At 27.3% G+C, this 15,935-nt stretch overlaps 1 protein-coding gene across 1 annotated transcript; it reads left to right on the forward strand.

Annotated features, from left to right (window-relative positions):
• The first annotated feature begins 538 nt into the window (after positions 1–538).
• LOC136973756 (RAB6-interacting golgin-like) lies at positions 539–15,850 on the forward strand. The gene is made up of 6 exons (XM_067268509.1): positions 539–641; positions 876–1,179; positions 5,540–5,638; positions 7,331–7,471; positions 11,462–11,666; positions 14,107–15,850. The coding sequence occupies exons 1-6, from the start codon at positions 566–568 to the stop codon at positions 14,374–14,376; spliced, it is 1,095 nt and encodes a 364-aa protein (XP_067124610.1). The 5' UTR covers positions 539–565; the 3' UTR covers positions 14,377–15,850.
• The last annotated feature ends 85 nt before the right edge of the window (positions 15,851–15,935 follow it).

Genomic DNA, 15,935 nt, shown 5'->3' on the forward strand with positions numbered 1-15,935 from the left:
GCCGAAAAATTCCTGGGGATTTTTCGACCCGTCCGGATTCGATCCAGGGTCCCCCAGAGCGGGAGGAGGCCACCTTAATAGCTTAATCCCTATTGGACGAAAATAATGAAAAATAAAATAAACCCTAATTATTATGATTTAAAAAATTATTATAAAAATAGATTAAATTGAATTAAATCAAAAATTATTATAAAATTATTAATTCAATAAATTTAGGTATGGTATTGAATTATTTGAAAAAATTTACATCTATTAAATTTTTATTAAAACACTTTTCCAAAAAATTAAATTAATAAAAAATATTTTACACAATCTTTTATTTATTTTCATAATATTTAATTTCTTTATTTACTGTATAATTTATTTAATAATGACATCATTAAATTAATAATTGTTTAATTTTTTAAATACGTTTACGATTAAAAAAATTAAAATTTTATTTTTACACTAATAATTCGAACAAAATATTTATTAATATATATTTAAAATCGTCAAAAATAATAATATGATATTTTTAATGGAAGCGGATTGATAAACAAACAATGTAGAGTGTCATGTGGACAAGATGGCGGGAAGGGAGTGGAATGGATTCAGCGAAGAAGAAATCAAAAGAATTCAGATGAACGGCGATTGCATTAATGGCAAGTTACGAACGCAATCATTTGATTAGAATCTATTACATAAGATCAAACTGATGTAAAATTTATATTTAACAAATTAAAAGATTTTAAAATTATCAAAACATCACGTGACTTGAATTATGTCAATTTCCATTTAAATTTTCATTTTTATTAATATAATGTGATGGAATATATCACATTCTATAAAGATTATATTCATTTCAAATTTTATTTTATTATATTTTTTTTATATAGAGGTTACAAACGCTACAACACAGCCTAAACCAATTAAGACTCAAGTTAGAAAAGGAATATTAAAGAAAACAAAATATATGAGTGAAAATTTACCAGTTAAAGAGGACATTACTCCTAAACAGAGACTGTCAAAGTCTAAAGTGGAGTTTGTCGTGGAAAGTGAAGATTCTGGGAAGAATGAGTTAAATAAGCCATCTGTAGAAGATTCTGATTTATCTCAGGATAGTAAATCCACAGAAGAAGGATCTGTTCAAAAACCAAATGTGAAACATGTTACAATTCACGAAGAGAAAAATACTTTCAGGTATGATAAGATAGATTGTGTAATTTTCTAAAAATTGTATTTTAATTTGTCCAATTTGCAGTTTATCGTAATTTTCAATCATTTATGTTAATTCCTAGTGTCTAATCAACGGATATTATCTTATATTTTGCATCTGTTGTGCATTATTGATACTACATAATTAATAATTCCATTATTCTGATTGTACTATGTATATTTTAAAAATAAATTGTAAAAGATTGCTTAGCACTGATTCTGTAAATTTTTTGAGTTTATATAACTAACATTTGATTTCTTGTATGTGTCATGGGTTTTGTGTGAAATCTGGATAATATTGAGATTATCTAAGGAATATCAACATTATATGTAGCTATACAATGATGTATGTGATTTTTTTTTCTTCGTCTATAAATGTGATATCTGGTCTGTTGTGATTGATTGTTTTATCTGTAATTATAATTCGTATATTTTGTGTGTGTTGTTTTTTGTGACCATCTGAGATGTGTATTTATGATATGGTTGCTGGATGTATTTGTATTTCAAACTTTGATGTATTATATTTAGTTATGTTGATGTAACTTGTCTGTTTGTCTTAAAAGCTTGCAACTTGATGTGCTGCATGATGTAGAAATTTGTACATGTGCTGTCTTTTAAAATGTGCTTTCTGTAGTTTCTTGTATTTATGGTGAGGTCTTATATGGCAGTCATGAACAATTTGTTAGGGTGCTTACCATGGAGTTCTTTCTGAGACCATGATTTCTGATGGTATTCATGCCTTTTGTGTACTGTTAGATCCAATTTAATCATCTTCTCTCAGCCCGAGCATGCAAACATCGAAATTTATACAGACGGCTCAAAAGCGGACTTTAAGGTGGGTAGCAGTTTTGTGGCCTTCCACAATAGCAACGAGATTGCCACTGGACATTATCGGCTGGGCAAACACTGTTCTGTACTCCAGGCAGAGTTGTTTGCCATCAAAATGGCGGTGGCTTGGTCAGTCACCAACTACACTAACAACACTGTGGCCATTATTTCGGATAGTGCTTCATCCATCTCCCTGCTGCAAAGTGCCACCGGACACCCCATCACCAATGAAATAAAAGATATCATCAACAACACTACCAACTGCTATTTTATTTATTGGACACGAGCCCACCAGGACACGCCCAGTAATGAGCGTGCCGATGCTCTGGCGAAATCTGCGGGAGGTGACACCGACCTCCCTATCTCTTATACTAAGCTAACCTCTAAAACTGTCAAGAACCTACTTTGGAAGGATCTTATTCTTTCCTGGCAGCAGGACTGGAATGATTATAACCATCATACCACATATAATTTCATCCCTCTCATTGAGCCTTTTATCTTTAGCAGGTGGTACAAACCTTGCCATCATGCTAGTCAATTCCTTAGTAATCATGGCAGGTTCAACTCATACCTTACAAGGTTCACTAACGCATCCAATCCTAACTGCTCCCTGTGTGGTGTTGAGGACAGCAGTCGACACTACTTCTTCGACTGCCCGATGTTAGAACCGGAGAGGTTTCACCTTATGCTCACTATTGAGGCACATAGGGGAATATGGCCCACTGATTGTACAATAATTTTTGACTATGAGGACTCTTATGATGCATTCTTAGCACTCATCACTAAATACTTCGAACGAACCACGGTCAATGCCTACTCCTAGCCTCTTCTGCCCAATGATCACCTTGTCTTCTCTGCCTCACCTTGTCCTATTCACGCCCTTCTGTGCTTGTTGCGTTGGCGACAATCATCTCATCAACAATCCTGTGTATCCTCAAATTTATGTCAATTTACCTGCTTGCTAAGACTGTATTTTGTAATTTGTATTGGACTGTAAACTTGTTTGTCATTGCATGTATATACTGTAAATAAGTACTTGTAACTAATTCCTTTTGTATTCACTGATTATTGTACTGAATTAATTGTACCTGATATTTAATTAACTTAATTTTTTTTTTAATTTATTGTAAATATCTGTAACAAATTCCTATTAATCCACTCTAATTATTGTAACCATTACTATTTATCTAGCGCGTCATTATTTTCACTGTATCAAACTGGGTTATACCTATGTGGCACCCAGTATACGCTGTACCTAGTGTGTTGAATAAAATATATCTGTATCTGTTAGATCCAGGTTGGTGTGTTATGTAAGTTTTATGGTGTACTGTTTGCTTGCAAGGCTTACTGCTTTCTATAATTGTGATGTTTCTTATTTTCTGTAGAAAAACTCTTGCAGTGTCTGTATTTGTTTGTAGAACTGGTTTAAAATATGTGTGGGACCTCATCCTCCCTCTTTATGGGGAATAGTTAGCCTTTCTGAGGAACACTTAGGATAGTGTTTGTTACGTTTTGTTAATGTTGTTTATGTTTTTCTTTGAAGTTGTTCTAGTTCTGTGTGTGTTCAATGTATAACTCCAAATGAATATGTGCGTACTGAATAAATACTTGGATTGCTTTAAATGTGTGTTTTGCATTTAGCTGTATTGTTAGTATTGCATTTAATCTGATGTATTCTTTTGCATGTTCTGATTCAATCCAGTGGTGGGATTCACCTAGTTTGCAGTGATTCAACAGAACCACTTCCTAAAATATTTATAGTTTAGTAAATTAGTTGTTAAAATTGTATTTGTATAAGGAATATTTCTTTAGGCAATTTATTGCAAAAGTTTGCCTTTGTGTAAGACTGCCAACTTTTTACAGTTCAGTGAGGACAAGAGTGAAATGAAAGAGAAAAACTAGACAATAGATCAATAAGTCTGAGTGAGAACTAATCACTACTGTGATTGCAATTTTTCTTCACCCATCTATCACAATCAAGCATTGATGTACCCACAGTTGGACAGAAAACAAGTGATAAGTTCTAGGCACAAATACCTGTACTCTACTCTAGGTACTGTATAAGTATCTGTACTTCTGAAATCTGGGAAATGAAGAAAATAAATATATTTCTGGGACAATTTTGCATAACAATATTAAGACATTGATTTCTATTGCTGGGTAGTCCCAGATAAGAGGGTAAGAATTAAGTACACAGCCAACAATCTTGGATAAAAGCAAAGCAAACTACAAAAGAACATGTCAATCAAAAGGCAATATGAAAATATTTGAATTATAGTTTTATTGTTACTTTTTATCAGGGATATTTTTATAACATTTTTGTTATATTAAGAAATATTTTTAACCAGTTATAGATGACATTGATTTGTTCTGATTACTCACAGTTGGTGGACACAATAAGTCTAGTTGTCTTCAATATTTGCTTTAAGATATTATGTGTGTGTTTTGGTTTATTTTTACTAGTGTTGTTATCATTTTCTGTATTTTTTAATGTTCAGATGCATTGGTATGAAAAAGTACTGTAAGGCCTAAATACTCAGCTTAAAATTGTTTTTCATCAGAAAAAAATAGAAATGGCAGCACCAGCAATTGAATCATTCTGTAATTTTTAAACAAGTGGTTGAAGCCCTCTCCTAGTAAACTTATAAATAAATATTGCTTTTTATACTTAAAACAGTTACTAATTCAGTGAACTGGTTGTTGAATTATTTGAATCCCACCACTGGTTTGACCTGTTGAAATCCTAAATATTTGTAGACTTTGCTTTCATTCATGGATTCAATGATGTCTTTATTTCTGAGTACAAAATCACCTTCCTTCTGGATTGCTGTTTCTATATGATATTCTGGAATTATCTAGGCCATAATCCAGTTGAATGTCTTTGGAGTAAATGTAAAATCTAATAGTTGATGTAACTGTATTTGTATAAATGTGTAGAGTTTTATGTCATCTATGTACATAATGTACTGTACTGTACATAAGATGAAATAATATGTATTTTGTTATGTTTGACATTGTATCATATTTGATGTTTAATCTGTTGGACTGTGTGTTCAAGGCCAGACAAAAACAAAGTGAACTCAATGAATCTCCTAGAAAATGCTTCACTTTGTGTTTTTGGATTGTTTTGATATATCAATATATGTTGTAAAGTTTGTATCAGGTGTTTTCCAACTGTGTGTTCTTTGTATTGCATGATGGATGTTCTGTATTCTTATTTCAACACAGGGCTTGAATGATGTCTCATCATGTTTTCGTCTTCCTTTTTGATCCAGCTAGCTTCATTTTTGTATGTGACTGGATTGGACAAATGAGCAGACCAAAAGTCTGTGAGTTTTTTCTGTTGGCACAATATTGTGCTTTGATGGTATGGTATGATATATAGTTATCTGTAAAAAAATACCTCATTGTTTGTGACTAATTTATTTTCTTGTTGTTTTAAATTTTTTATGCAAATTAATATTGTTTTATATGTTGTTATTTTATCATAATTAAAATATTTCTTTTAATTTTTTAGACAAGATAATATTCTTGAACAGTTTGAACAAAGACAAAAGCAAATGGAACAAGAAAATGCTAAGAGGAAATCACTTCTGACCAAAGCTATTGCTGATAGGTAATTCTTTCTGTTTTCATCTTGTTAATTTGCATGTTTTTTCTTATTTAATGACAGCTCTGAGATGATAAATTTATCACAAATATATGTAAAACTTAATAATAATGTTATTTTATAGTTTTATTTAAATATTGTTCTTATAATTTATATATTTATTTCACAATGAAAATAGAAGAAATATGTTAAAAATTTCAATTCTCTTGTTAATCATCTTACCATATTTTTTTTGAAATTCAAAGTATCTTTGATTGTATGATGCTAATTTGAGTAAACTGTATTAGTATATTACATAATATATATGTATTTATTAATTGAATTAATTAATAGCTAAACATTTTAATAAACTTTAGCCTCTGTCCATCAGAACCTAAATCATTAAAAGGCATTTAATGGTATACATTAATTAAGACAGTTTGATTTAGCTTTGATTAGCTTAGGTGTTATACCCTATTCACACTGTACATTTTAAGTGGGATTAAGTTAAGTCACATTGTTGAAAAGAAGATTAACTACTTGTTCACACTAGGTAATTAAAGCGAATTATTCGCTTAGCCCACAAGCGGGTGTACTCAATATTACATTTTAAATAAAATCAAACTTTTGTGTATTTTTGATAAATCATCATAAATTAATTTATATTTAGAAATTTAAAATATAAATAACTTATTTAAAATGCATAAGATGTTAGTTAGGAATTATTAACATTTATTATCAGTGATGTCATTGTCATTGGCAGCACGATTCTCTCAATGTTTATATCGCTTTAGTGACAGAACTGTGGTAAGAATGGATTCTCGACAGAAATTTACATTATTATTATTATTTAAACTTTTTGTACTGAAGCAGCGTGTACATGCTATCAGAGAAGAGTATCATTTGTTCAAACATTTGTACCAGTACATCTGCTTCCACCATTATTTTTGAACTTGCGGACTTCAAGGAAAGCTTGAAGCGACTTAAGCTTCTTTGAGAAAGCAATTTAAGCTGAGCCGGTTGTTGGTAGTTAAACCGGTTTAACATTAAGTCAGTTCCGTTCATATTTCGTACCTTAAGTTGGCTTAGTCATTTAACTGGCTTAAAATATACAGTGTGAATAGGGTATTAAACATTGATTATGGTAAGTTAGATTCTGTTAATCATTTTGCTCTTTTGGGTGATACAATAAAATTTTATTTTGGACTTTGAAGTATGACACCATAGTTTATAAATGTAACATATGTTCTCAGGATTATTAAGAATCTTCATTAGAATTTGGAAAGAGTTGTTTTTAAACTTTTTCAGACTGTTTTCACAGAGACAAATATACCTTGCTATGTAAATATAGAATCATCTTTGAATTATTTTCTTGATTAAACACATTTTTTAGATATTTTCATTTCATGTCAGATCAAATCTTCAAATTTAGAATGTGGAACGTTGTTTAATTCCTTTCTAATTAATTAAATTAATCATTTTAAGTAGTGTTATCTTTCAAATAACAACACAAATTTTCACATTGCCTTTAATTTTGTCTTACCTTTAACATGCGAATTAAAAAATCCTCTATTTAGAGTATACGAATAAATTGAAGATTCTCTAAATTTTTATGTTATTTTGTAAAATAAAAAGTTTATCTTTAATTCATTCAATAATAAAAGACAAAGCTAAAAATTTGTGTTACATAAAGCCTTCCGTTATATTTTTGGTTTTCAGAAAAAAACGAACTGAAGCAGAAGCTCAGAAATTAATTAAAATTCAGAAAGAATTAAACCATTTGGATTCACTTTTAAGTGTTGATGTTTCTATTTTAAGAAATCAAATTGAAATAGCAAGTATGGAATTTACTGAAGCTCAGTAAGTAAAGTAGTTACATTTTTATTCCTAATATTTTTTATTATTGCTTCTTTTGTTGGTTTATTTAAAGTTTCTATGATTTTTTTTATTAAAACCAAAGAAACTTTTCTTTCTCTACAGAGTACCCAAATTAAATAAAAGTTTAAATACTGGTTATTTACAGGCTACATTTATTCTAATTAGTTTGAAAATAATCTTATGTTTAATAATAGATTTGATATTTAGTTATATTTTATGTGTACATTGTTCAAAATTGATAACATTTTATAAAAGTGACAATGGCAAAAATTTCTTAATAAATATGGACTTTTGAAATCATTGTTTATTAAAAATAAATAGATGATACATTTTTTAAAAAATTTTTGCACAATATGCTGATATGCATGGAAAATGAAATAATTATTACGAAAAAGATAAATCCAATGAAAATTGGTAATTTTTATAATTTACTTCAGTTTTGTAAATCATATAGTTAGCAAATTTTAAATGATACTTCATAGTAAAGCTATAGCAATGTCTACAGTCATGATTTTGACTTTTGAATATATATATTTTTTCTATTGTCAATCATAATAACTTTATGATTTTAACTGATTTAAAGCAAGTGTTTAATGGAATTTTTTGGATTTTTGTGTAATATTTACAGAAAAATCCAAAAAAGTCTAAGTATCAGGTCATCTAAATTGGGTTTTGAATGTTTTTTGATAGAGTAATATTTTCAGTTATCATATTGTTAACCATTTTTTGTATACAGTTAAAAAAATTTATTGCTTGTAATTTTTTTACATTAATTAAACATTAGCTGTTAGCAGTAAAAGTTGTTATTAAAAAACTTCTTGCCCAATTATATATATTATAATATTATATTGTATTTGAATTTATGGGCTTATCACATTTGATCATTGTATGTAAGTGTTAATTATGTGTAATTGTACTGATACCATCACAGTTGGATATAGTCACAAGTTGAAAACTGGTCAGGTAATTAGAACTTTAATATAAATACAAAGTAGTCATATGACAATATTAGTAAGAATTTACAATATGCATTATAGGCCATCTTGTTTGAAATTAAAAAATCCTAAGTTGGTTACAACTAATATTATTGCAGTAATAACTCATTTAAGAAATTAAGTTGATAAGTCTGACTAATAAGGTAAAGGTTGTAAGATAATAGTGATTATAGTAGTATTTAATTATTGTATTGGTGTCAATTGGGTGTAATAGTAGAGTAACCATTTTGGTTTAATATGGATACTACGAATAAGTAGGAAAACTGGTCAGGTAAATAGTTGATGGTATAAATTAGAAGTGGATATAATAATAATTAGAATGATTTAATTTTTTTTTTAATAATTGTAGATTATATAACTGAAATTAAATTATGGTATTATGTTGTATTGATACAAAGCTTACATCACTATAGAAGTAAGGTGTTCAAATACAGTCAAACCTGTTTTTATGCGGTGGATAGGGACCGCATTAAAAAAAACGCATAAAAAAAATCGCACGAAACTTCACGAATGGCTGTAAAAAATAGTTTTCGCAACACAATTAAAAAAATATTTTTTTTATGCGATCAACAGGGACCGCATAAAAAAAGTCTCACATAGAAAATAACTCAAAACCGTATGAAATAGAATTTATTGACAACAGATGTCAGCACTTGACTGCATCGTCTGGTCCATCGTCTGTTTTACATATTTTTGTCCAGGTGGTGTTTTGTTGACTTAAAAAGTAAATTATTTCATTTTTCGCATATTCATGCAATAATATTACTATAATAAGTGCATTTATGCTATAATAAGTTTATTTAGCTATAATAAGTCAACGTGAGACATGACGAATCGCACGAGACTAGTCGCCAACTATACCGCACAAATAAAAATTCGCATTAAAAAAATCGCACAAATAAAAATCGCACATAAAAAGAGCGCATAAAAACAGGTTTGACTGTAATTAAGTGGATACAATAGTTTAATGAGGTAAAATATTATGTGTAATAATTGTTATATTACATGTATATTCAGTAAATTAAGTTGGTTTATATTTGGTAAAGGTTTAAACCACCCAAATGGCACCTCTGGAATATATTTATCACAATGTAAACACCAGAATAAAATCCAAGATTATTAGATATTGTGAATAATACTATACATAAAAGTGAAAATCATTTTAGATGATGTGGCATTTATTTTATCGTGTACTATACATTTAATGTGTGGAATGTTGTTGTAGTTTGTAGAACTAAACCATCAATACATGTATTGTACATGTATTGATGGTTTAGTTTGGTTAAATGTGATTGGCATCAAATTCTACTGTTCTTTCAATTGTTGTAAAGGCCAGATTTTAACTGGTTTTGTCAATTTAAAACATGTTTATATGCATGTTGATGTTACAGTTCTGTATTGTCTCAAAACATTTTCATGTCTTTTAGACCTAAATCCAACTGAAGAAGGCTAAGCAAAGATAGCTGAAATGCATTTTAGGATATGTTTTTAAATGAAAATGGTATAAATTTTATGTACTATTGTAAAGTAGTATAATAGTGTCTTATATGTGTGATAACCTGTAAATTCAAATACAGTATGATAGTATAATGAATATATAGTAAAGTTTATGTTTAATTGTGAACCTATTTAAGGTTTATGGTTTAAAAAATACCTTTCCTCTTAGTTTTAGTTTTACCTTCCAATATTATGCATATAACATTTTTATCATAATAACAAACTATATTAGAGAAAATAATCTGTTAAAAATAGAAATAGATGACAAGAAGTGCAGTTTTACCTGATTAAATAGAAAATGGAAAGCACTTATAACTAGTTATTTATTGTTGTCTATTATCACAGATATAATCAAATGATATGGCCAAATTAATTATCAAGCTGAAACTTGTCTAATACAGTATATAACTATTACATAATTTGGACTAGAAGTATGTAGTTAGACTACCAACTTGTATTAAATTTAATAATGTAGATTTAAAATTTATAGAGATAATCTCATTACAGAATTAAACATGTACATTTTGAAAAAATTAAATCTCACTATTATGACCATAAATCAAAGAAACACTGACCATGATCACTTTCTACTTATCAGTTTAAGGATTCTGTTTTACTATTGTATTGTAAATCACTAATTCTTAAAGATGCAGTCAGATAAGCAACCAATTAACAATTACTTTTATCCATTCTTAAAATATGATTTTTCTAATTGTGTTGTACTATGAGACTTAATGCTACAGATAAGTAAGTGGCTGATTTCATTATTCTTAAAATAGTTTTTTCCATTCCTTTGAAAAAGACCACATTTTCTGGAAAGGAAAGTGATTTTCTTAGGGACATTTTACAGTATATAAACATGTATGTATGCAGTATGTTGGTGTATGAATGGTAATGAGGATTAAACATGATCTATGAGAAACAACTCATACAGTACATACAAATCATGTTGAAAATCAGTAATAAGTTAATAAGAAAACTAGTTCTGATTATATTTTCTTAAAATATACTGACAGAATCACAAGTTGTTATAAATATATTACCACCTTTTGAATGTTTTGCATATCCTCTGGAATTTTGTAACAGTTTAATATTATTTGGCATAGGGTGACTAATTTATGTCAGAATGAGATACAAATTTCAATTATAAGATATGATGGAAAAGCTTTTTCTATTTACAAAACTGATTCATGAGAGATTTATCAGGAATGAAGTATGCCCATGAATTAGAGTTTTACTGTATTTAAATCTGTAATTATCATAAATTATATAATAAAAAGATGAAAATATTTATTGAAATATTAGTTTAAAACTAATCATTTATGGAATTATTATGTAATAAATTATTTTACTTTCTAATTAAGTAATATAATTAATTTGTTGGCAACTTGTTCAGAATTTGAACTTTTCATAAATTTGCTAATAATTTTTGTTACAGTAGTACTTAATTATTTAGAGAGATTTTTTTCTTTCTTTCTAGAAAAAGATACCAGAAAGCAGAGAAAGAATTTGTTGTAGCTAAACTTGAATTATTTCAAAAGATGCAGCATAAGGAGAAATTAACTGAACATCTTTGTACTATTATAGAACAAAATGAAGCACGCAAAGCTCAGAAATTAGTTGAATTAATGCAACAATTAGAGATGGATTCTCTGATTGAAACAAATGTTAATGGAGTGGGGAATGTGAGTATTTGTTATTTTTAAATTTGGAGTTTTTAATTTTTAGTATTATTATGATTATAATAAAATCAAATTTTATCACATTGCTAATGATGATAAATTAGCAACCAGTTAGATATAATTTATTCTTTAGATTAAATTGTCAGTAATAATATTATATCAGGTCAGTTACCAAAGTATAAATGAATTCAACAGAAACAGAGTGAATAGAATTCACTTTAGTCTATTAATTAAATTGATTTCCTATTGAATATTAATCTTATTAGAAATCTATTAGTTAATCTATTAATCTATTAATTACGTAATGATATGTTAAAACTTTACATCTGTTACAATTACAATATTGTTTCTCTTTGCAACATTGATTTATTGGAGGTTAGCAAACATTAAAAACATTTTAAATTTTTTTGGATACCTTAATCACATATTTAAATATTTGATAGTAATAGAGAAATATCATTAAAAAAAATAATACTTTTATAGAAGTTAGAAGTAACTTTTAATGTATAAACTTCTAATACTGTATAATATATGCTTGTATCATGACACAAGACAAAAATAAATATCTTTCATGAAGTTTTCATTTTTGATAAATATTTAGAAGCATAATCTGATCTTCATTACATGTTACTGAATTTTATATTTTTGCCACTGATTTCTCCCATCATTCTATTTTTGATGCATATTAAGCTGACAGTAATTATAATTTTAGTCAGTTAATAGCGAGGTTGAGGCTGAAGTTTTAAACAGGAAAATGTGTACGTCAGATGTTCAATGCTGCTTTCTTGTAAACCTAGAAGTTTGACAATGCGTTTGGAATGTTGAGCATGGTTCCACTGACTTTTCAAACACCATTGTCAAACTTCTAGGATTACAGGAAAGCAGCGTTGAACATCCAACATACACATTTTCATGTTTAAAACTTCGGCCTCAACCTCGCTATTAAGTTAATTATTTATGAGTATATCTTTGTCTAATGTGCTGTTTTAAGTTAAAACTCTGTTATTAGAATTAAACTACTACATTTTATTTCACATATAAATAAAGAAGATAGCATATTTCAGTTTCTTTGTAACATTTGGACTTTTACACTAAAAACAAAAGCAGATACTCTATGTGAAACAAAAGAATAATGGCTGCATGGAAATGAAATGAAAATTGATGAATATATTTAAAATAAAATACAGAATTATCTTGTATTATAATTTAAAAAATCAATTTATGAACAGTTTGCATTGTCAAATATGCCACTAATACTTTGGTGTCAAGCATTTTTAAAATGCTTTTTAAAGAAAAAAAAAATGAAATTCAACTATCATATTACAAACATCCAATGTATTTATAGCTTGTTTTATGAATCTTGGATAGGCTGTAAAAATGCACAATAGCAGAGACCAATATATTTTCTTAGTGAAGAGATGGATTGTTTGATGACTCTGATGAGGTGCTCTTCAAGGTTCATAACTGAAAAGGACTCTCAAACTTTTTAAAAACTGTCAGAGCCCATGTACCATCCATGCATTATACAACCAAGATATATGAAATTTTCTGTAATATATTTGAAAAAGTATCCTGAAAAAATTAGTTCTCTATTTTTTCTCCTATAACTAAAGTGTTAAGTCATTTTTTCAGTTGTAAATGGATAGAATTTAATCAATTATGTTTATTTTATTTTGTTTATGAAGAAAACTTAAGTAAATGGAAACTTTTTTTTTTCATTAAAAATAATCTCTCACTTCTAAAGAAAATATCATTTTTTGTTTACTAAGCTAATTTTCACAAGATTTGATTATAATGAAAAGCATATTATCTTTTATACATCAAGATTATTTAATGAAATGTATTTTTTTATTTATTAAATAAGTCAACTCGAAATTATATATGTTTCATAAAATAAGGTTTAAAAATTTGAACATTAGCAGCATTTAAGATTTAGGACGGAATATAAAATTGGTCTAATATTTCAGAATTTAGTATTTTATATATTAATATGAAAATATAAATTTTTAAATAATAAATGTAAAAAATAAAATAATAATAAAATAGTATAAAGTAGAAGATAGCAAACAGCTCAATTTAAATTTGATGTAATGTATTTAATGTGAATTATATCATTTTTATGTTATATTGATATACTCACATTACAATATCATTATCAACATATACTTTAAAATAAACTATGTAAAGAATTCATTTTATTTGTTATATTAAAGTTTAGTTTAATCTAGGTAATTTTTTCCACAAAATTTTATTAAATATACTTAATGTTATTTACAAATATACTACATTGAAAATTATTTACATTTCATTTAATTCAGAAAGAATCAAAATGACTACCAATGATTTTATTAAAATTTTACTTTAATCAAACTTATATCTTTTACAGAATAATGTTTTACAAAATTTATATGTTGTTTGTGATTAATAATTTAATTTTTTTTAGGTATTGCCTCAGTTATGTGCTCTAAACAACATAGATTATTCTCTTTGTACTACAATAAAACCTCCACATGTAGGAATTATTGATAATGCTGCAGAAAACAATTTGCATGTCGACGATAATTCAACAGATGAGAAAAACTCTAGTCAGTGTGAGATATCAAATAATGAAACACTAGATGAGATAAAATGTGATAATTGTGAAACAAATACAGATAAATTGGAAACATTATCCAAGACAGAAGATGTGAATTCTAATGACATTACAGAATAAGTATTTTATCATAAACACACATTTTCTTATTGATTTTTAAGTTTTTGTTAAGGGTATTGAGTTATGAATAATGCTTGATTAATATTTATTGCTACTTGTTATATTTATTTAGAAAGAAAATTTAAACTTTATTTTAATTCTTGCTTATGTATTAATGATGATTATTTTTTGTTCCATTATTATATTTTTTCCTGCAAATAACCCATATATATTTATAGAGTATTATCTTAAAATTTGGACAATGCATTATCTGATGCATTAAATAAGTATAAAGCTATCATATCAAATAACATTTAAAACTTAAGAAAGGATATCAAAAATATACTGTATACATTTCTAGATATTTCTGTGATTCATCTTAAATATAATTTTATTAACATGTTGACATAAGTGTACATAAAATTGCATAATCTTTTTTTTTTTTTTTTTGTTTTCATTAAGTTTGAAATTTTTCATTTTTATATAAAAATTAATAACAAAAGCTTTCTTTATAATATAGAATAAAGTAGAAAAATTCATATTTCTAAGCATAAACATGCATTCTTCTAAAGAACAAACTTCTTAAAATGTTTATTCATCACCCAAAATAACAGTATTATATTCATAAAACTCTCAACTATTTTATTATGTGTTTAAATTGTTACAACTCATATTAATTATTACTTAAAATTTTGTTGTGTAATATTACATTAAACTTTACCATTATTTTAATCATATACTGGTGCCAAGTAATGGTATCATTCAGAATTTTTTGACTATGCAAATGTGCAATAAGAAATTAGATTATAATCATAAAGCACATTCCTTGTAACTACTGCCAATTATTTATGATTATATCAATATTATGCAATTCTTATATATGATTTTCAGAAATTTTTCTGAAGATGCCTTTGTGAAAAGCATCACTTTTTATTCTACATAAAAAGTAATGTTGTGTACAGCTGTAGATATATTCTTGTAAATATTAATGTGAATTTAGCTATAATGCTAATTATATTTAAGAATATTAACTACTTTGAAGATGAGATCTATATGGATAAAATTCAGTAGTTTCATTTAGATCTTATCTTCCTAGGCACATACATTTAAAAGGTGTTTATTGATATGTGAATTGTAAACGTAAAAAAAATGTGTAATATGTATATTTATCTTTATAAAGCCTTCAGATTATTTTTAAAGTGCCTTAAACTTTCCGATATCTTTCGAAAGATTTCTCATATTTCTTGATTGTATTTTGATTGAGCTATTTAAATATCAACATTTGAACTTCTCCAAATATTCGTGATATATTATTTGTATTTCTTTCTCGAAATGTCATTGGTGCTTGTGAAATTTTTGTCATGTCAAAATTTATTCTCATAAGATAATATAGGTAGCTTGTTTCTTATGTTTTTTGCTACAAGAAATGATACTATTATGGGTATTGTACGAATCAGTTTGAAAGGTTTTTTAGAATAAAGTGAATGATTGATAAGCCGTCTTGTGTTTTTTTATTATTATTTTTTCTTTAGTTTTAAGATTGACAGCCAAATGAGGAGAATTGGCCTGTCACCTGGGGA

This window comes from Centruroides vittatus, unplaced genomic scaffold (genome assembly GCF_030686945.1).
Source record: "Centruroides vittatus isolate TY-2023 unplaced genomic scaffold, ASM3068694v2 contig_329, whole genome shotgun sequence".
NCBI lineage: Eukaryota > Metazoa > Arthropoda > Arachnida > Scorpiones > Buthidae > Centruroides > Centruroides vittatus.

Excerpts from the sequence above, each read along its gene's own strand:
- LOC136973756 (XM_067268509.1), top strand. The coding sequence starts at position 566 with ATGGCGGGAAGGGAGTGGAATGGATTCAGCGAAGAAGAAATCAAAAGA. Across the intron at positions 5,639-7,330 it reads ACCAAAGCTATTGCTGATAG|AAAAAAACGAACTGAAGCAG; the intron begins GTAATTCTTTCT and ends TTTGGTTTTCAG. Across the intron at positions 7,472-11,461 it reads ATGGAATTTACTGAAGCTCA|AAAAAGATACCAGAAAGCAG; the intron begins GTAAGTAAAGTA and ends CTTTCTTTCTAG.